At 41.6% G+C, this 23,109-nt stretch overlaps 2 protein-coding genes across 3 annotated transcripts in view; both read right to left on the bottom strand.

Moving 5' to 3' along the window:
• Positions 1–214: 214 nt before the first annotated feature.
• On the bottom strand, positions 215–16,514 carry LOC138973002 (uncharacterized). 2 transcript variants are annotated; one of them, XR_011457849.1, is made up of 4 exons: positions 15,912–16,514; positions 12,143–12,241; positions 8,703–8,823; positions 215–6,870 (listed from the first exon to the last, which is right to left on the bottom strand). XR_011457849.1 is itself a non-coding variant. In XM_070345659.1 (4 exons), the coding sequence occupies exons 1-4, from the start codon at positions 14,708–14,710 to the stop codon at positions 6,842–6,844; spliced, it is 369 nt and encodes a 122-aa protein (XP_070201760.1). In that variant the 5' UTR covers positions 14,711–14,930; the 3' UTR covers positions 215–6,841. The 2 variants fall into 2 exon arrangements, 1 of the variants encoding a protein (XP_070201760.1); XM_070345659.1 differs by lacking the exon at positions 15,912–16,514 and adding an exon at positions 14,591–14,930.
• A 2,249-nt stretch (positions 16,515–18,763) lies between these two features.
• LOC138974543 (uncharacterized) overlaps positions 18,764–23,109 on the bottom strand; it is a 10,721-nt gene continuing 6,375 nt past the window's right edge. Inside the window, exons 5-6 of the mRNA XM_070347258.1 lie at positions 19,371–19,511; positions 18,764–18,909 (exon numbers count right to left, since the gene is read on the bottom strand). Coding sequence (XP_070203359.1) covers positions 18,764–18,909; positions 19,371–19,511 — 287 coding nt within the window. The remainder of the gene's footprint in view (positions 18,910–19,370; positions 19,512–23,109) is intronic.

Raw genomic sequence — 23,109 nt, 5'->3', positions numbered from 1 at the left:
CCCGGCCGGGGTTTGAACCCACGACTTCCCGATCACGGGGCGGACGCCTTACCACTAGGCTAACCGTGCTGGTCAAGCATTAATAAATTTACAGTAACAAAACTAACATGCAACACAATCTATGTTCGCAGTCAGAAACATGCAACACAATCTATGTTCACAGTCAGAAACATGCAACACAATCTATGTTCACAGTCAGAAACATGCAACAAAGTTGTACAAATATTTATCATTTTATTGACACTCAAGGAAACTTTAGAATGTTCATTTAAAGAACTCAAACAATTGTAACTGTAGCTTAAAGAAATTAACAATAACTACAAGAAGAGCAAACGCTCGATCGAGTCACTTTCGCAGTTCTGAATATTATATGAGGCATCAGATGGACAGGAAGAAATTGCTATTCACAACACAATGAGTCACGTTCACAAAAAATTTGAGCCCGGTCACTTTTATAGTTTCCGAGAAAAGCCCAACGTTAAGTTGTGTGTTGCCGAACAGAAAAGGCTAGTTATCTCCCTTGTTTTTCTGATAACGTTCGTAAAAGGCTACAGATGTAAATACTTTGATGTAAAGAATAATCCTACAAAGTTTCAATCACATCCGATGAACTTTGTCAAAGATATAAAATGTCTAATTTTTCCTTTGACGCTGACCTGTGACCTTGAAAAAGGTCAAAGGTCAACGAAACCATCGTTAAAGTGTAGAGGTCATTGGAGGTCACGACTAAACAAAATATGAGCCCGATCGCTTTGATAGTTTCCGAGAAAAGTCCAACGTTAAGGTGGTGTCTACGGCCGGCCGGCCGGCCGGACAGACTAACACTGACCGATTACATTTGTTTTGTTTGTTTGTTTGTTTATTTGTTGCTTAACGTCCAGCCGACTACGCAGAGCCATATCAGGACGAGGAAGGGGGGGATGAAGGGGGCCACTTGTCAAGCGATTCCTGTTTACAAATGCACTAACCCATTACTTGTGTCCCAGCAGGCTTTAGTAAAACTAAATTAATACCTACTGGAAGATTACCAGTTTCCAGTATGTTAAAATAGGCTTAACCTATCTACTGCTGGACTTACATCAGAACACTAACAGATTAAACTATACATGAATCGCGAGACAAGCGGCAAGAGAAGAGATTTTTGGAAAAAATACAGGTGAATGAGCAAGAAGGCAGAAAAAAGAAAAGAATTCATGAAGAAAAAGAGAGCATGACAGGAAAGAGGAACCAAAAATCTACCTAACAGCAAACTAGAAAGCTCCTGCGGTTCCAAAAACAGAAGGGGCCTTTAATTTCATAACCGCAGTGCCCCACTGCGGGAGATAAACGAAGTGAAGAAAAATTGAGAAACAATAAGTTAATAACCCAAACGATTTTGCACAGAAATACATATATACACAAAAGCAAGCAATATTAAGACATATGTGACCCTCCACCACGAAATGAGTCGCATGTCACCTCGCGCGGTTCTGCGCTAGGCTTAATATAAGTCCGGGGAGTGTCTGGTAACAGTGTGAGGGTCACCTTAGCCACAGGCTTATAACTCAAACAGTTTTCGCTCTTTTCTAAAACGGTTTTCACCACTGGATAAAGCGTAAAAAAACTCTTTAGGACAATGTACAAATATGAAAATCATGCAAAGGTGACATGCGACTCATTCCGTGGTGGAGGGTCACATATGGCGTATAAAAGACGACATATATAAAATCAATACTGTGAGGAAATCTAAACAAGATACTAAATAGTAGTTTTTGACATTCATAAAAAAGCATGCTATTCATACCTGTCAAGTCCTACGCATTCTGCGTAATTCTTACGGTTTTTCGGTGTTTTTTGGGTCCTACGTCGTATACCTCAAACCATACGCATTTTCAGCCTTTTTTTTTTATTTATTTTTTTTAAAAAAATTTTATTTATTTATTTTAAATTTTTTTTGCTGGCATGGACTGCCGTTCATTCATTTCTGAGGAGGAGCTTGCACCAGCAACACAACAGAAGTTCTGGCATGATGTGCGCCAGTTCTACGTGGCCTGTGTGAGGAAAATGTTGAATAAATTTCCATTTGGCAGTGAAACCCTGCAACACCTTTAAGTGCTGGATCACAGTCTGGGAGCTGACACACTGACTGCCTTCTTGCAGGTCAAAATTAACTCTGATGCATGCTGCCATGATTTTAAGGTGACTGGCAGCATGATTGACAAAGCAAAGATTTACACAGATTTCTTTCTTTCTTTCTTTATTTGGTGTTTTAAACGTCGTTTTCAACCACGAAGGTTATATCGCGACAGGGGAAAGGGGGGAGATGGGATAGGGGAAAGGGGGGAGATGGGATAGAGCCACTTGTTAAGTGTTTCTTGTTCACAAAAGCACTAATCAAAAAATTGCTCCAGGGGCTTGCAACGTAGTACAATATATGACCTCACTGGGAGAATGCAAGTTTCCAGTACAAAAGACTAAACATTTCTTACATACTGCTTGACTAAAATCTTTACAAACATTGACTATATTCTATACAAGAACCACTTAACAAGGGTAAAAGGAGGAACAGAATCCGTTAGTCGCCTCTTACGACATGCGGGGTGCAGAGAAATAAGGATGTGGAAAAGAAGACTTTTGGTAAGTGAAATAAAGGTGATGGGTCCAGTCAGGTAGAAATAAGACAACAAGAAAAGAATTGGAAAACTGCAGGGAATAGTGTGTTCTTGGAAGGAAATATAGGTGAAAGGACTGGTAAGGCAGAAATAAGACAAAAAAAGAGAAGTAAAGGGGTGGGGTAGCTTGGTAAAAACACTCCCGCCGCGTGAAGGCGACCCCATGGGAGCATTTGCACAGATGAATACAACTAAGAACACAAGTGACAAGTGACAACAAAAATGAACGAACAAGAGTGCAGTGTAAATGTATTACATGTAGTGGTAAATAAAGAGCAGTTTGTGCAGAAAGGAATTTATGTGTTTTACTTTTAGTTTGCGAAAAACAATCTGATTGGTTTAGTGTGTATGCGTGAGAAGTTGAATTTGTGTGTTTAACCACATCCTGATCCACGCATTAACTATGGTTTTTGATCCCCAACTATGGTTTCTTATGCCATTTACTATGGTCAGAGGCCAAAAGTACTTGACAGGTATGTGCAATTGCAGAAAATATTCATAGAATTAAAAGGCATACAATCGCAAATGTTCTGTATCCTTGTTCGTGAATGTCTGCGAGCATGAGAACCGTCCGGTCCCTCGCTTTACTCTGTCCCTTGACTAATTACTGTCTCACAGTCACAGTCCCTTTCTTTGACTTAGTCTCTCAACCTCTCTCTGATTTGATTCGTTGATATTTGATAACTTGATTTAACATAGAATGGCTCTGTGTGCGTAATTTTAACCATTACTTAAACCAATGTTCACTTTGAGTAGCTGAGACGTGAACTGCATATACCGTAAACAACACACACTAGGGGTAACCAGCCAGGAAAATTCAGTAGCAGTCAGACTGTTGTGCTTGCGACCAAAGCCTACGGACAACTGAATATCACACGCACTGAAAAATGTGATGTCTCCTTCACAGTCTAACACACACACACATACCGTAAAATCCCTAGAATAGGCCCACCCCCCCTGTGCACAGATTTAGGGCAAAATTGGGGGGTGGGCGTTTGCTAGGGATAGACCCCTTTGCACAAAGTAAGTTTTGTGCTCAATCGTGTAATTGAGTGAATACAAACCCCGAAAGCATGTAAGTTAGGTCGTGTGAGTAGAAGTGAAGGAAAAAAGAAAGAAAAATTACTTTGAGGCAAAGAAGGCCAACCGAGAGAGAGAGAGAGAGAGAGAGAGAGAGAGAGAGAGAGAGAGAGAGAGAGAGAGAGAGAGAGAGAGAGAGAGAGAGAGAGAGAGAGAGAGAGAGAGAGAGAAAAGGACTGGCTCTTCTGAAAACAACCCAAGCATAGTCATTCATATAAATTTATAAAGTAAAAAGAAAATCACCAGACCTTTGCAAGGACAAACAATAACAACACAATTCCGGGAAAAAGAAACTTGATGAAATGTCGAAATGTCAACACCAATGAAGCCCTTTCTTTCTGTACAGGGAAGAAATTACACGATCGTCTTTGGAAATGAAACGTTAACTGAACTTGGATTTTGTCTTCAAAAGGCCCAATCTTTCTGAGAAAGAAAAACCCACAAACTTAGGGAAAAAAAGAGGAGAAACTCGAAAAAACATGAACGATGGGTGGGAGTGAGGAGAGGGGACAAAGAATAAGAAAAAAGGAAAGAAACACGAAAAGGTAAAGAAGGGGAAAAAGATGACTTTTAGAACAGGCTGCACAAATCCTAGTGAAAGTGAGCCTATAGTCTCTTTGAAAAAAGCAGGGTGGGCGTTTGCTAGGTAGTTACCCCTGTGCACAACTTTTGGCCCAAAGTGGGGGGTGGGCGTTTGCTAGATAGTGGGCTTATGCTAGGGATTTTACGGTAATATATCCTTACAAACTTGTATGTAATACTTGTGCCCATACACACCTATACTGTAATAGTCATATCCTTACAAACTTGTACATTCTTGCGACTGTACATATATACCGTATTTGACGGACTACAAGACGCGACTTTTTTTCAAAAAAAATCGCATTGCGGCTTATAAAAAGATGCGGCTAAAACGTTACCTAAACTTGAATAGCATTCACCTAATGGAAGTCGCCGCGGATTTTCATTTCGCTCGATTAGCGATTACCGGTACTTTATTAGCTCTCTACTCAAGACTCGGCCCTTTTCTCTTTCTTTCGCGAATCTTCGTTTGTCAACAAGTCGTCGTGACAAGATACCGTACAGAGAAACATTGGATGTATCAGGATCTCGCGCGTGCGCGAGATTTCGTTTTTTTGTGTCTTGCGATAGTTGGAGGAGCGAGAGCCACCATGTTGTGTTTTCGTCCGCTCGAAATGTGCGCAAAAGTTGTAAATCATCCCAAAAAAGCTTATTCCGGGCGGGACTACATGTGCGTGTTGGTTACAAATTGTGTGTATGTGATGTTTTTCTTCAAACCTTTTCACTTTTCTTCTTTGTTTCACTTGTTTATTCTCCGAGCCGATTTTGCCAAATACTGTAATTTTCGTTTGCCTGGTTGTTTTGATTGATTGACACGATCTGATTATTTTTTTTTCGACGGCGGCTAATATAGTGACGTGGCCTATACGTGGCTCGTCACAATTTTTTTGTTAAAAGTCGGGGGTGCGGCTTATAAAACGGTGCGTCTTGTAATCCGTCAAATACGGTACACATATAATTATACACAAACTTGTACACATTTGTGACTATATACTCATAATATCATATCCTCACAAACTTGAGCATTGGTCCGGACGTTTGTCCCATTCACTTATCCATGAAATGAATGCGAGCTTCTGGATATATGCCCAATGAAAATTCTTCAAAAGGTTTCAAACATTGAGCCCTGGTTTTTCTGAGTGTTGTTTGCTCATTGAACACTTTGGTTTTAACCAACTTCACCAATTTGTCTTTGGAGAAATGTCTTCCAGAAAAAATAGTGTGCAATTGTAAAAAGTTCAGTACACAATCTTTACCTGGCAATTTACCCTTTGTGCCTGTCCCTTTAGCAGTAAAAAAAGACTTGAAAATAAGAGGAAACTGATTCAGTGTCAGCAAATGTCCAAACAACATAGTCTCTTTTCTTTTTCAATGAACCCTGAGCAGAAGAGGGCTGAGCACTAGTCTGACTAGAGTCCTGAGCAGAAGAGGGCTGAGCACCAGTCTGACTAGAGTCCTGAGCAACAGTCTGACTAGAGTCCTGAGCAGAAGAGGGCTGAGCACCAGTCTGACTAGAGTCCTGAGCACCAGTCTGACTTTCTTTCTTTATTTGGTGTTTAACGTCGTTTTCAACCACGAAGGTTATATCGCGACGAGGGAAAGGGGGAGATGGGATAGGGGAAAGGGGGGAGATGGGATAGAGCCACTTGTTAAGTGTTTCTTGTTCACAAAAGCACTAATCAAAAAATTGCTCCAGGGGCTTGCAACGTAGTACAATATATGACCTTACTGGGAGAATGCAAGTTTCCAGTACAAAGGACTAAACATTTCTTACATACTGCTTGACTAAAATCTTTACAAACATTGACTATATTCTATACAAGAACCACTTAACAAGGGTTAAAGGAGAAACAGAATCCGTTAGTCGCCTCATACGACATGCGGGGTGCAGAGAAATAAGGATGTGGAAAAGAAGACTTTTGGTAAGTGAAATAAAGGTGATGGATCCAGTCAGGTAGAAATAAGACAACAAGAAAGGAATCGGAAATCTGCAGGGAATAGTAGGGAGAGTTTTCTTGGAAGGAAATATAGATGAAAGGACTGGTAAGGCAGAAATAAGACAAAAGAAGAGAAGTAAAGGGGTGGGGTAGCTTAGTGGAAACACTCCCGCCGCGTGAAGGCGACCCCATGGGAGCAACTGCTTCTTCATCAGAATGTTTACGTAGTAAATGTCTTCTCAGATGGCTGTCAAAATCTCCACAGTAAACACAGATTTCCCTGAAGAAGTTGACTTTGAAGTAGAAGTTGCTCCTTTTTCACTGACTGTTGAAGTAGAAGTTGCTCCTTTTTCACTGACTGTTGAAGTAGAAGTTGCTCCTTTTTCACCGGCTGTTGAAGTAGAAGTTGCTCCTTTTTCACCGACTGTTGAAGTTGCTCCTTTTTCACCGACTGTTGAAGTAGAAGTTGCTCGATCCTTTCCCACCGACTGTTGAGGTATAAGTTGGTCCTTTTTCACCGACTGTTAAAGTAGAAGTTGCTCCTTTCCCATCGACTGTTGGAGTAGAAGTTGCTCCTTTCCCACTGACTGTTCAAGTAGAAGTTGCTCCTTTCCCACCGGCTGTTGAACAGAACACAACATTGATGTAAAAAAAAGATATAGAAGGGATCCGAGTCCCTTCGAAAGATTATGCCAATATGTATGTGCATGCTGGGTATCTGCTTTGACCACAGTCTAATCGTACCGTGAAGCAGGATCTTTTTCACATGCATATATATGATGCACACGTCGAGAATAGGCATGAAGAGTCTTACATAAGTCGACCCTGGATAGACTGAAACATCATCCACCCTACTTTCGAATGGACTCAAACCCTTAACTTAACTTTGTTTGCTCACCGCGCAGTCCACCCTTTGGTTATCTCAGGGCAGTGCTGCTTTGACATTTAATGTGCGCCACACACAAGACAGATGTCGCAGCACAGGCTTCATCTCACCCAGTCACATTATTCTGACACCTGGCTAACCAGTGGACTCAAACCCAGCCAGGCATGTACTATGTAGAGCAGCAAAATGTCGCCAAGACGACAATTTGCCGCAACAATGAACATAATTATGCTGACTTTGTCACAGAATAAGGCTGTCGGTTGAACTTTGAAGGCTGTTGGTATTTATTCATGCATAGTGTGTGTTATTCTTTTTTAAAAACCGTTATGGTTTTCTTTTCAAGATGGGTGCATATAAATGAGCAACTGATTGTCTGGCTATCTGACTGACTAGAAGAAGAAGAAAACAAGCATTGTCCGAGTGTGCGGGCAATATACCACCACCTGCTGCATAGATTTTCTCCATTTATTCCCTAACATTTAAAATTAAAAAGTCAATAATGAAAATAAGAAACACATACAGACAGTTTGAGCTATCAGTAAACTGCCGTGGGATGTTTGTTTGTTCGTTCTTGGGCTGAAACTCCCACGGCTTTTTATTTACGTGTATGACCGTTTTTACCCCGCCATTTAGGCAGCCATACGCCGCTTTCGGAGGAAGCATGCTGGGTATTTTCGTGTTTCTATAACCCACCGAACTCTGACATGGATTACAGGATCTTTTTCGTGCGCACATGGTCTTGTGCTTGCGTGTACACACGGGGGTGTTCGGACACCGAGGAGAGTCTGCACACAAAGTTGACTCTGAGAAATAAATCTCTCGCCGAACGTGGGGACGAACTCACGCTGACAGCGGCCAACTGGATACAAATCCAGCGCGCTACCGACTGAGCTACATCCCCGCCCCACTGCCGTGGGATAACATAGGATAGCCTAGCCCCATCTTTGAGAAAATTGATAGCAATCACGAGCCGTCACTTACGCAAATTACGCTATTTATGCACTTGGTATTCGGTCCTGGAACTGGTACTACAAGAAATATATCACAGTCGGATATCCGATCGGATATCACTTCTATTCAGTAATCCAAAATCAATTCTGGTCAGTCCAATTGTTGACATGAGCTAAAGCAGGGCAACAATTTTCCGCTCAACACAGGCACAGTACAAACAGATTATTTATACACAAAAAGTCATACTGTATCATGCAGGGCCGGACTAGGCTAAGAGGAGGGGGGGGAGGGGAGGGGGGGTTGCCAGTGGTGGTCTAGGGGGAACATCCCCTTGGCAGGGTCAAGGGGCAGAGCCCCTTGTGGGGGTGAGGGGGCAAAGCCCCCTGAAGCTGATGGGTAGGTCATATTCTGAGATAGGAAAATGGTCGCTCCTTGCATGAAACGGCATAAAATAAACAATAATAAAAAATGTTTTAAATAAGTGAGGTACATGATTAGGCTGGGGGGGGGGGGGGGGAGTTGCGCAACCCCCATAACCCCCCCCCCCCCCCCCGGTAGTCTGGCCCTGCCATGCATGTGAAACCTGGCAATGTTATTTGTCTTTGAAAAAAATACCTTCATTTGAAGAGGACACCTTTCCTTTTGTAGGGAGTGGTTGTACAAGTGGCAAAATTGAGTACACCGTAGATACAGAGTCTGCGTCAGAGTTTTCCGTGTCTGGTCGGTATGAGGCATCCTGTCAAACAATTTAAATACAAACCGGCATGAAAATCCCACAAATGTATTATAATTTTGGTTTCTTTCAATACTTACCCTGTGGGTATTACATATGCATTATCCTAATATGATGCCATAATTGCTAGCACGAAAAATATGATAAACATTTATGTCTAAACCAATATTTATCCTGCCAGATAAATCTATACCTAAAGGTACATCTTTTTATTGGCTTATTGGAATCCTCACGTTGGAAAATGTCTGCGACCATTTTTGTTATGTCTCAAAAGTATTTATAAGCGCTATACGATCCAACAATCTTCCGATCGTGTACGTCGGAAGTGACCTTTAAACTTTTAAATCGAAATTCGCCTGACCGTCGGCTCGACCACAGGCAAGGCAGGCGTTAGCTTTGGGGATTGGTTTGGTATACAGAGAGAGCCTCTCTCTCAGTGCTGGGCCAGTCGCTATTATAGAATACTGATGGGCCGGTCGATGCAACGTGGTGTGCGTTGAGCTGTGATTGTCGCGGAGGGTATGAATGACACCGTTTTCATTATCTGTACGATAGCTACCCATTGCCTAAAATTTGAAATACAGGCTTAGTTATTTACTTAGAAGTGTGCATTTTTCTTGGGCTGATAGTGTGGTTGTGCACAAGCTGTTTGGTCTACAGTTGGGGGTAGAACGCCAGTTTCTAAATATGTGATGGTCTCCCCGACTGCATAGCATACAGAGTGCTCACCAATGCAGTTTCAGTGCCAGTAGGGGGTTCGCTGTTACTATACGATCATTCTGTGAACTACACAAGTTATGAACATGTGCTGTTTGGCCAAGAAGTGGCGTATTTAGTACATATGGGCGTGAATACTGGGTTTTCTTTCTAGTGCAGTAGTGGTGGAATGCTAGCTTCCTGGAGATTAAAACTTGGGTGGAATATAGTTAGGAAGGAAGGTTGGGATTCAGATCGGCTAAAAATAAACATGGCAAAAATTGCTCTGGACTGGCCCTTTAATCAACAGTTGTATATTATTGATTTCGGGGATATAACAGTTACAAAACTACATATTCAGGTTCGGATTTCAAATCCCCATTGATCTCCTCTCCGTATTCCAATGAAAAAATCAAAACAAAACAATCAACCCCATACGATTCCACGCACACAGATGCACCCATTTTCACATTCCCCTCACAGCGCGGGTATTGTCTATTTTATTCTATGCACAAATAAGCGATGCTTTGAGTAAAACCAACGTTTGGATTGACCATTGCATTATCTTATCAGTGTTTATGTAGTGCCCATATCACACCATATCCCATTACGCGTAATAGGCAAGTATGTCACACGCTTTCCTTCTCTGCCACTACTAAAGCAAACGTGTGCAAGATTGTTACATGCTTTGGAGCATGTGCAAGAACGGATTCAAACTCGAAATCGTCCCCCCAAAAGCCCCAAAATGCACACACAACTTTTATTTCTCCTGCTGTTATCGTTTCTTCTCTTTACAAATTCTTCAACGCTGAGAATACTGTACTGTTTCCATACGCGAATTTAGCTGCCCTTGGAAAGTGGCTCGCTCAGGAGGCCTGTTAGTCTGAAACTGGAAGGACAGAGTTCTGAACATAGATGACAAAGACCCCGAAAAGAACAACATTTCGCGGATGCAGACACAGAAAGACGTCACGAAGAATGCGATGCTTCAAAAGATACAGACTGTGACGATGACTGTGACGTCGTTCACATATACCGAGACGTCATTCATAGTTGTTCGTTCACTTCCGTCAAAAAGTAGATCTCTCCACAATGGCTGCTCCTGTGTTTAGGTTTGTCAAGCTTGAGTACGCAAAACGTGTTTGTTCTCTCCTCTGTTGAAGCTGTGACATAAATGCTATTCCGACTTGGTCGTGTGACAGAGTTTTCTTCCACACTCGATTAGCTGATGTCTAACTCAGCCTGACGGCTTCGTTAGACAATCAACGTAATCTCGTGTGGAAGAAAACGTGTCACACGACCAAGTCTGAATAGCAGGTAATGTGATATGGGCACGACATATATATTTTAGTTTCTACACTCACACTGCTCTCAGATGCTGAATGGTTTGATTGGTCAGACTCGATAGATTCACACTCAGTAGGAAATCCTGAGAAAAAAAATCAACAAATTGTTTTAGCAGCAGCATTTCATCCACAGGGGTGCTGGTGACTAAGACCTTCCAAATCTGAAATCCACAAGATATTATTTTTTTTGCGCACCTAAATCGGAAGACTAAATAGTCAAGCATGAAAACACACAAGAAAGCTATAGGAAATTGACGCCAAAAAAAATTGATGAGCGGGGTGGGTGGGGGTGCAATCTATGATCCGATTCGTGGCCCCAGGGTGATGACGCTGTTGAAAGCGCCACATTTCAGTGGCAGTGGAGTGGAGTAACGCTTGCCGCGTCTTTCGTGGGATGTCTAGCAGACGACATCGCCAGCTATACTTTCTCGGTAATGAGAAATCAAAATCTTTAGAGTTAATTCCTGAATCGGACCTGATCAAATCGGAAATTATTTTTAAGCAAACATCCCAAATCAGAAATCCGTTTTGAATCAGACAACTAGCACCCCTGCATCCAACAGCATAGCAACAATTCCCAAGTATCATACAAATTAACACACAAGTGCACAAGACATACGGTACTTTACCCACTTTTGTTTTTTTACAACTGCCGATAACGCATGATTCTGCGTAATTGACGCACTGAAATCACGCCGAGATTTTCACTCACTGCGTCAACTGCGCAGGTTTTGACCCCTGTGAAGAAGCTTCCGTGCACAGCAGACACTATTTCCGAACGTCACCACTGAGGTGCGTTTCCGAATGCAAAGTCACAAGTATACAACGCTAGCAAAATCGCGTGACGTTCACTACTACTGTGTAGCGAAATAACTAACTTTGCAAGCCAAGTTTTCCCTGCCTTCAGTCGCTAGTTTACACACGTTAAACTTTGAGAAAAATCCTAGATAAAATGTGACTCCCTAAAATTCCAAAATGACTTCCAGATTTTTGGACAGGGGGTCATCATGACTTTGTTTTGAATCCTACAGGAAGCTCTGATGTGGGCAAAACAGGACCCCTGTCCACTTGGTTTGACGCCAAATCAGACTCTTGGCCATATATGTTGATCGTTAAAACTATGTACAGAACATGTGGATTCATGGGCTGAGACTAGCAGTGATTCTACATCATATTTCAGATCAAAGTCAAATAGCAAAGAAGGTGTGCAGCAAAATCGACTGAAAAACACCAGGTATCCACTTGGTTTCCAAACAATATGCCGAGATGACATCACTCGCCTTTCTTTGTTTGTATCGGTGGCTGCGGACCCTCGTCTTCTTCACAAGGTGATTCAGCATCAGCATCACTACCGTCTTGTTCACATTCGACTGTTTGTCCTGGTAGAGCAAAAGGAAAGAAGAAAATTTTACACATTATTTAGGATGGGAATTGGAAAAAGTGAAAAAGGCGGAAATTCACCTTTATGATCCCCCCCCCCCCAAAGTGTATGTTTCTGGTAACGTGACTAAAAAATATAGGGTAGGTAGGTCGGGAATCTTTTTTTTTTAAATATCTTTTTAACTTATTTTGTCAAAAAACAGGATTTTTTTCCTTCGAAAAACCATTTTTTTCTTGTTTTGTTTTAAATGCAAACAAAGTCGAGTCGGCAGGGAAAATAGGTAGGGTCGGGTGACCAGAAACATACAACTTTTTTTTTTGGGGGGGGGGGGGGGGGGCGCGCTTAAGGGTGATTTGCGGGTCAATTCCCATCCCTGATATTTCTGAACATCCCTCTGTTCTGTCCTTATGGTGCGCCAAATTGCTGACCACAAATTTCATAACCCATATTAGACTGAAAATCTGAGGCCTGATCTAGGAACGCTGAAGAAGAAGAAGAAGCTATAACCAGGGGTGTGGTTTGGTGTCAGATATCGGTCCTAGACCGGAATTTTTCCTAATTGTCCGAAAAATTGTAATCCAGTCAAATGTCCGTCCATTTACATGATAAGCCGGTCCATGACCGCTCAGTTTGCTATAAAATCGGTCAGACCTAAAACCGTTTATTAAACAAGATGGCAAATAAACTTACAAGCTAACATATATATAGAAAACGATCGCTCGTATTCGTCCTCATGGTCCAATTGAGATTATGTAAACATGGCCTCCATTGAATCCCTGATTAAAAAAAGAAACATCAAAGAACTCTGGAATGTTTTGGGAGTAGGGGTAGGGTTTTGGTAGATGAACAGGGAAGTGAGCAATACGAGGCCACCGATCTGTTGGCGTCAGAATCTCAACCATCGGTATCGGGTTTGGGAGAAGAATCAACCCAAAAAACAAGCGAAAGAGGTTCTTCAGTCGGAACACAGCATCAGTCTGTCTTAGTCTGCCTCAGTTATCAATGCAACAGCTCAACCTACAGTCCCAGGAAGTAGGACAATCTTCAATTAACATTTTGTTTTCTCCAAAACAATTATGTAGTGTCACCATATTGGTTTGTTCTTATTTTTATTGTCAGTTCATTACTAGTCAGAAGCTGATTGAAGGTTAGCTGTGTTTGTGTGCTTTCTCATTTGATAAGAGAGAGAAAGAGAGAGAGTTTTTGTAAGATTAAATGTCCTTAAAATATATGGAAACGGTCAAATGACCGGAAAAAGTTTTGTTGATCAGGACGATTTGTCCGACCATCAAATTTTCTAGCTACACCTCCGTATAACTCTACTTAACTGCACCAAAATCCACTGCACTGAAAAACGCCAGGTTTCATGTTTTAAAGAGGCGACTCCTGGTATAAAAGGAGCCAAGCTCCGCCTCGTTCAGTATGTTTGGGGAGAATGAGCTCGTCACTTCAGAAAGAAAAATCAAAAATTATGCCAGAAAGCAGTAGTTTTTCGACACGAAATGTGTTCGAGTTTTATATAAAGTAGTGACGAACACAATAGCACACAAACTTGGATAGAACACAAGGCACATGCATGCAAATGGGGGGGGGGGGGTGGGGGGGGAAGAGAGAGAGAGAGAGAGAGAGAGAGAGAGAGAGAGAGAGAGAGAGAGAGAGAGAGAGAGAGAGAGAGAGAGAGAGAGAACGAACGAATGGCACACACACTGTGTGAGAATAAAACACAGAAAGGGGGGGGGGGGGGGGGTGGTTGGAGAAACCCCGAGTAACAAGAAAAATTCCGAAGCAGCTTGTACTCTCTTATCTTCGAACAAACTCAGCTAGATACCAAACGGTCAGTGTGCGGTGTAACTGGAATGTTTCTAGTTCAGATACGTCAGCTCCTACACATCTCATAGCAAACGCCGCTCTTCGATTTACGGTGTTGACAACAGAATTGCCAACAGGAACCTGGGGGGAAGAAGAGAAAGTTTGCTGCCTATCACAGTGTTGATTGACACAATGGAAAGCAAAGGTGCTTGCTAGACCCTTTCTACTTTATACAGTTGCACAGCATGAAAGCAAAAGCTATACACACTAAATTTGCTGAAATGTTGTCACCTAGAATTTTTATGTCAACTATTCTGTTCCCTGCTGGAGATTCCACAGTCAAATTTGCATCATCAGTTTCCTCACTCTCTTCACACTCACTGTCTGATTTATCTTCTTCCTCATTACCAGACTCCTCACTACTACAATCAAAGATCAGTTTGTACAAGGCAGGGTTCTCTAGTTTTTGTTCCGATCGAGTGGTACAATCTGCTGATTCACTTGTAGTTGTACCAAAACTTGAACTTTCAGCACTTACAGTTTCGTCACTCGATGCTATACTTTCGCTGTTTTGATTCGTCTGCTTCTTCGTGTGCTTATTTCCACAAAATTTGCGTTTCTTGGGCTTTGAAGGCCCATACTTTTTATCCCCGGGCATAGTCTTTACCAAAACAAACTGCAATACCCTAAAATACACTCAACACAGCTGCACACAATGTATCTTGAAAGTAAAATGAACACAGCATGTCGCGTGTAAACAGTCGGCCATTTTGAATGGCAGATAGGGAGGTGCCCATTGTTTCAGGTTTTCAAGGGAGTAATCCTTGTTATTAGGTACAGAAGGAGAGTGACTGAATGTTATTTTTTTACTGTTTTGGGTCGCCATTGTGGGTGTTGTCAGCACCACACCCACCCAACTAAAAGGCTATTATCTCAAACAATGATTTGTTTATGCAAAATACAATTGCAGCACATAAAAGATGAATAATGTCTGAATAAAATGAGCCATAACAAAGGTATGTATCTGAAAAATGATGTTTTGGCAAAATTCTGGGCGACCCTAAAATACAATTTATTTACCAAAGAACATACATTTTACCATTAACAGTGATTATTTGATTATCATATTGTTATAGCAAGCGCCAATGGCGTCAACTGAAGTGCAGGTGCACTCACACGACAGCTAAAATTGACATCGCACGTCTCTCTGTGGTGTGGTATACCATGTCACGGAAGCCACTTGTGAGCCTCTCAACATAATTTATGTGATTTTCAAGCCATTGTATTCGCTCCAACGAAAGTCGGTATCTATGTCAGTATGTGCAGCAAAAATTTGGTAACAGACATTTAGAAAGGTGAGGATTCCGATAAGCAGAAGAACTAGGCAACAATTTTGACTGAAGGTCCCCTTTAACTGCATGGGTACGAAACTTTGTATGCAAGCTCTCTGTGTAAAATCACTAATAAATCAACCAATTTACATTAATGAGTCACAGTTGCAATAGGAGTAACCACACAAAGCACTTGACACTGGTTGACACTGAAACAGTCTAACTGATGACAGAAAATATCTCTTTTATCCCCCCCTATATATTGTCAAACTGCAGACTCAAACACAGAATGAAACCGAGAAAGCAAAACATGTTTAGAAAATGACATTTTAAGGCTGTAAATCACTAAATCAGTAAATGTCTCGAATCGACTGGGTAAATATTTTGTGTCCTAGCAACTTTTGATTTTGGGGGTATGCATGTCTAATTATATCTAATCATGTCACGACTCACATTGTGGTTTTATCGTGTTAGGTTAATTATACCTGGTAGCAATTGCAAAAGGCGTTCATGTTTAGAATTAGATACCTGTAGGCTCATGCTCAGGTCTTCTGAAAAGGGACGCCATGACCATGCGATGTCCGTAAGTGTAGTGTGGAAAGTACACATTGCCCGTGTCATTTTTTTCCCCCATCTGCACAAATACAAAACGCTTAAATAAGTTCCATTTTCAGTAAACCTTAAACAAAATCCCTTGGGCCCATCCATTTATTTTGTTGGCTAGCTCTGGTTGATGAGTGATCCGGGCAGAAAGATAAATACATATATTGAATAAGTTGGCCAGTCGTTAACATGCAGTTTGAAAATTATGATGCTGTTACAGTTAGTGTTAGGATTTCCACACAGACCACAGTGCCATTGGATATTTGAGTCACCTAATTCTTCATACCTGTCATCGGGGATACCTAGCGTGGAACCAGTGGCCACATGTCTCACATTATACGCCCTTATCATCCCAAGTACGTAACTGTGACATCACAGTCCCCACACGGTGACGGTTAGTGCGTATCAGAAGGGTCACCTGACGAGGACAAAAGCGGGGCCTGGTTCTGGTGCATAGGAGTTCAAAAGTAACAGGATGAACAGATACAGTTTCACTTCCACAGATCTTTTCCTTTCAAAAAGATTAAAAAAAATACTACATCGTCTAGTTCTAGCATAGCTGCAGCTGGCAAGTGCATTGGTCACAAGGCTAAGTCGTGTGTTGGTGCTTCGGAAGACCATTTTCCTCGCAAAACCAGTAAGGTGCAAGCTATTGACACTATCCAGGCGAGTGGCCTCTGAAACTACTAGTAGACTATGACCCAGTAAAGTGGTGACTACGAACAGGACGGTAATGCAAGCCATTGCTCTTTCACTCAGCAGCGTCAATCACCAAATCAGACTCATAGTCAATCAGAACAAAAGCGGGGACCAGCATACTCACAGAGTCGCTCTAATTGCCTAGAGCTACATTTGGTATCCAGAACTGTCTTAACTCTTATATTGGGACAGGTATTGGTAATACGCTGAAGATAATTATGGTGTGATACTTTGACTCGAACAAGCCCGTTGTGGCTGTCTTCTTCGACGCAACAGCATTGGGTTTGTCTCGTCAAAGTATCGAAATACGATCATGATAATCAGTGACGAGAGATGATGCATGCGTGTCTTCCAAGCCCTGAGACTTTCGCTGTGAACGTGGGATCTTTTTCGTGCGCATGTGTGCACACGTGGGTGTTCGGACACGACCCGATGTTGATTTCAGTTTCGCTTCTGACAGTCACACTCACAGTACAGTATAACTATAATTTATAAATATATAAGTTTTATTTACGTTTGTATTTCTTCTTCGTTTCCTTAAATTTAACAAGTAACAATTAACAAGCTGTTTAACGTTCTGTTGTTGTTAATAAATATATATATTAAAATCTCGAAGTCCATACATGATGTCACAGAAAAACCAGCCACAAAGTGCAAAAGAAAAGTTCGAAACGACGAAAGAGCTCGCGCTCGCGATCTCGTAGCTGAGCTAGTTTCAATTTCTCCACTCAAAAGCTGACACCTCAGACGAGTCTGTTATCCGAAATACCAAGCACAAGTTTCGATGTAGAATTACTAAATGATACTATTTGTCAACAAAATATATGCACTAGTGTCAGAAAAATGGTTTAATATGTTCAAAAGTTTCGAGTCGAGTTCCCGATTTCTGGAAACACGTGCGCATGCAAGTTCGCTACTCAGTACTTGCTGTAACTTCAAGTAAATCTTTGTAACCCTATGTAATGTTATTACCATTCTTCCCAGCAAAGCACACAATTGACAACAAGTCAAATAGTAGTACAAGAAAGAAATAATACTTGATAAATAAGTTAGATAAAGAACAAATCAAAGAAAGCAAAAATGACTTACCGCATGTCTGAATGAGTTGGACGCCATTTTCCCGGTTGCAGGGTAAGAGCAAAATCAAGCCGTATATATCTTCGAAATTTTTAATCTTGCACCGAATGAGGACTCAAACAGATTTGTTTTGGATTAGTTCTTTAGATTGTAGGTTAAAAAGCTTAACCCTGATTTTTTTTAAAATATGACTCAATTGTTTTTGAGATTTGGAATAAAAAGGTGTGGGATCCATAAATTCCCTTTTTTACATAATGTACATATTGACTACAAACTTCAATTTACATTAAATCTCAAACGGCAGATATTTTTAATCCTAGTAAAGGGAGACAGTACACTTTATGATGTCTTGCTTATAGTAACGCAATGATTACCTCCCTTCTCCCGCTTTCAAATTCGTATTTACCTTAGGTCCCCCGATCTCCGGGAGACGTATCCTCAAAATGTTATAAAAAGGGGGGGGGTTCGGGCTCCCGATGGGGGACTTATACCCCCTGTAAGTATACTATATATATATATATATATATATATATATATATATATATATATATATATCAGCAGTATATATATATATGAATGTTGCCCTCAAGTTTAGAGTCACCTATTGACTTTCTAGGGCGACTTTATTCAAGAGGATTGGCTTTGGTCATTGTTTAGATTCTAGTCCCGGCCTTGACCTGATACATTCATTCCTGATGGAGAGATAGAGAGATAGAGATAGATAGAGAGAGAGAGAGAGAGAGAGAGAGAGAGAGAGAGAGAGAGAGAGAGAGAGAGAGAGAGAGAGAGAGAGAGATAGAGAGATCACATCAAACCAAGTCAAATCAAATGTTATTTTACGAGGGTTGTCGCATAAGCATTACAAACGAGCTGTATTCAACCAGCCCTCGCCCAAAGAGGTATTACTTAAATCATACGTATGCACGGACATTCATTTCAAAAAAAAAAATGGGTGTGGGCGGGGATGGGTTAGGGGGATCAATAATACAGGTCACATATTTCTATGGACGACACACACATCTTACATTTAAGTTTCCATCAGCTTGAGGTATGATGACGATATTGGCTTTTTTGCTCTGCTTTTGCGGAATGACAGAAAACGATTTTTTCTTCTGGGTTGGGTTTGCCGTAATCAGACGGCGAATCGCTGAAACATAACCAAGAAGTTTGTTTTTCTTAAATGCACTTATACCTTATCTAGAAATACTTATGTCTTCTTGTCAATATCCACCTGTGGTTGATAATAAAAATGTTAAGGAAAAATGACAAGAGAAATTAAATTCACATTAAACTAAATTGTCCTCACAGTCGACATGCTCACCATGCCGGCGAAAACGAAAGCCAGGTCAGACTTGTTCCGAGACAAAGAAGAAAATAGGTCAGCTGGAACAGTATTCACAGTGTAAATATATATAGCGGTTAAAATTCCCTGACTGCAAAAAATTGAAATCTTGAGCTGCAAAACGTCAGTAAACAGAAGGGTGGTTTTTTTGCGTCCAACACCCAACAACCACAGCCACAGAATCATCGATGTCTCAGGTAGTTGCTTCACTTTGTGGGGACACATTTGTTTTCCACAAACAGAGGTAGACAGAGGGAAACACTTACGGGTTGTTTGACCGGAATAGGAATTAATTTTGAACCATGTCAAAACAAATCCTCGTTGACCATCAAGTCCTCTTTTGTCCGGTGCCACGAGAAACCTTATCCTGTAGGCCACTCGTTCTCCGTCTTTGTCTGCGCTAGCACCTGCACCACACCAACACACACACACACACACACACACACACACACACACACACTCACACACACACACACACACACACGCACAGACGCGCGCACACACACACACACACACACACACACACACACACACACACTCACACACACTCAAACACACACACACACACACACACACACACGCACACACACACACAAACACGAACGCACACACACACACACACACAAACGCACGCACGCACGCACACACGCACGCACGCACATACAAACAGACACACACGCACACATACACACGCACACACACACACACACACACACACACACACACACACACACACACACACACACACACACACACACACACACACACACACACATAATTACTTAATATGCAGGCTACGTTAATGTCAACACAATATTTAGAATATGACTTGTAAAGGTTATTCTAAATAATGTATACATTCCAAAACAACACAATCAAATGTATGTGTAGATGTAGTTGTATTCCTCATTATTGAACGCATTTGCATTTTCCGTGTAAATGAAGCTAATTCAAACTGTTCATCTAAACAGACATCATCAAGGTAGTATATCAGTGTTGTACCCAGGCTTCGGTCATAGACGCATATTATGTTGCATTCGACGCAATGGTCATTCCCCTTATCGGTCGACCGACCATTAGTTGTGTAATGTAGCAGGTCTTCTGACCAGCACTGTTTTTCTTTCTACAACGTGGAACAAGCCAGCACGTTTGAATTTAACATATTTAAGCCAACGTTTTACTTATGCTGCATGGGGACAACACTAGATAATATCAGTATGCATTGGTAAAAAAAAACAAGTCGCGTAAGGCGAAAATGCAACATTTAGTCAAGTAGCTGTCGAACTCACAGAATGAAACTGAACGCAATGCAATTTTTCAGCAAGACCGTATACTCGTAGCATCGTCAGTACACCGCTCATGCTCATGGCAAAGGCAGTGAAATTGACAAGACGAGCGGTTTAGTAGTTGCGCTGAGAAGGATAGCACGCTTTTCTGTACCTCTCTTCATTTTAACTTTCTGAGCGTGTTTTTAAGGGGATGTGCGGGGGTGATTTTTGAGCTTTTGGGCAGATTTGGGCATTTAGACATTTTGACTGTTTGGAAAACTGTGGTCATTTTTCTTTCAATTTCTGCCGTTGATGTTGCATATACATGTTTTTTGTGTGCAATAAAAATAAATTCAATACACCAACCCTCGCCTGATTGCGTTCATTTGTCTTGAACTTGCCTTATTATTGCCGATTTTCAACACCTTGATCAGCAAATTTGAGCAGACGACAGGGCGAACACTGCATGACGTTGCTTGCTACATAGCCTCCCCTGTTTGCATGTGACCGTTGTTTCGTTATTTTCCGGACTACTTCGGCTCTAACGGAACATTTTCAATGTAGGTCAATCTACGCCAACTTCCTTATACGGAGAGTATGACGTATGATGTGATCTTGATTCGTTCAACCGGGGTCACGTGGTACAACAATGGCGCTTGTTTACAAGCAGTGAAAGTACACGCTCCTGTGCAAAAATGGTTCGCACCAAGCCATCAACAACCAGAGGAGCCCCAAAATCTACGAAAAAGAGGACAGATCAAGTGAAGAATCAATGGAAGGCGAAGAAATCAGCGCAATCAGCTTCTGTGCTGGCTGACGTGGCAGAATTAGTGCCGGTTTTGGGGTCGTCTGCTAGTGCTACATTTTCCGCGTCGATTCCTTGAGTCGATGAAAACATTCTCGGCACGAAGACAAGAAGTGAGTTCAAAAAAGAATCGTATGAGAGGTTTGTGTCCGGTGGAGTTGACACAAAGTCATCTGCTGCTACTGAAACCCTGGTAAAAACCCAGAGGGGTGTTGTAGACTTTGCCGAAGTAGACAGTATGGTTGCAAGTCTGTGCTGTCCACAGTGTAACAAGTGCTTGTCTCTTTGCACAGACTCCAGACCAACAAGTGGCTTGGCAGTATTTGCCCAGGTGAACTGTTCTTCGTGCGAAGAGCGTGTATGAACAGTATCTTGCGACAAAATTTAAGGCCAAGACAAAAGTGTTCGACATGAACAGACAGGCAGTGTATTCCTCACTTGCTTGTGGACTGGGAGCCACCACATTCAGAAATTTCTGTGAAAACATGGATTTAGCTGGACTTCACCACAAGACCTTTCATAGTCATACTCATGCCAGCCAAGTATTCACACAACTGGAGAAATTCCGGAAGCATGTGTTCAGTGACACTGTTGCATATGTTCGAGAAGTTCATGCAAGATACTGTGGCACTACTCTTGGTGTCGACGACACCCTGAACATTATTGTGAGCTATGATGGCACCTGGCTTACTCGTGGACACTCTTCGCACATTGGAGTTGGGTGTGTTGTGGACTTACTTACTGGACTCTGTGTTGATGCCCATGTCATGTGTACCTACTGCCAGGTGTGGAGTCTACGGGGCAGAAGCTGTTTCAGGAAAAGCCAGAGGAGTATGCGGCCTGGCTCGTGGACCACTTAGACAAGTGTGAGGTGAACTATAAAGGTAAATTATATCTGTTTGCACAGACATATTTGAATAGAGTTTATTTCAAATTTAAGCAACTTACTCAAATAATATATAGCAAATTACAAGTAAATGTAATAGTGATGAGTGGATATTATTTTCCATGCATTCCAGTGAAACTGAAAACCAAAACCAAAGGCATGGATGATGGATTAAAAAAAAAAGCGTCATAAAGACAGATCATCAATTTATGATAATAATAATGAAAGTTGTAACACATGCGTAAAAATCCAATTTGTATCTTGAATAGTTCAGGGCATGGGGGAGTGCATGTGTGTGATGAAAATAATAAGAAAACACACACAGATAGATAGACAGACAGACAGACAGAGAGAGAGAGAGAGAGAGAGAGAGAGAGAGAGAGAGAGAGAGAGAGAGAGAGAGAGAGAGAGAGCTGTATCTACAGCATCAAGAGAGATTCACAAGTCTTCAGAATCAACGGGCTTCCCAGAACTGAGGGAGCTAGAATAGTGGTCAGGGGATGGCAAATAGTACATGTATGTGTGGCACAATACAAGTGTATTTAAAAACGTTCAAATGGTATCAATTAATGCATTATGCTTAACGTTTACAATCTAACAATGTTCAGTGCACCTATACCTGCTGCTAGAAATGTAATATTCAGTAATTTGGTAATTCCATGTTTATTTCATTTTTTTCCGCATTAATTATAATTGAAGTATTAGCTGGACAATGACTGTGAATAACACATGCGCGCACACACACACACACACTTAAAAAATACTCTGTTTGCAAATTACATTTCTTATTTTGTTCTTGTTTGCAGGCTGATTAGGATGATGGAGGTGGAAGCAGCCCGTGTCATATGGCGTCGATCGGTGAACACCAACAAGCTTCGCTACACAACACTACTGTCGGACGGTGACTCCAAGACTTTTACATAGCTCAACGACATCAAGCCCTATGGTGAGGATATTCACATTGACAAGGAAGAGTGTGCGAACCATGTGAGTAAACGACTTGGTACAGCTCTTAGAGAGTTCAACTTTGGACCTGCTGCTGCTGC

The sequence above is a fragment of the Littorina saxatilis genome, linkage group LG8, assembly GCF_037325665.1.
Source record: "Littorina saxatilis isolate snail1 linkage group LG8, US_GU_Lsax_2.0, whole genome shotgun sequence".
NCBI classification, from domain to species: Eukaryota; Metazoa; Mollusca; class Gastropoda; order Littorinimorpha; family Littorinidae; genus Littorina; species Littorina saxatilis.
The sequence above is the reverse complement of the archived record's forward strand: the minus strand, read 5'-3'. Positions and strand labels throughout refer to the sequence as shown.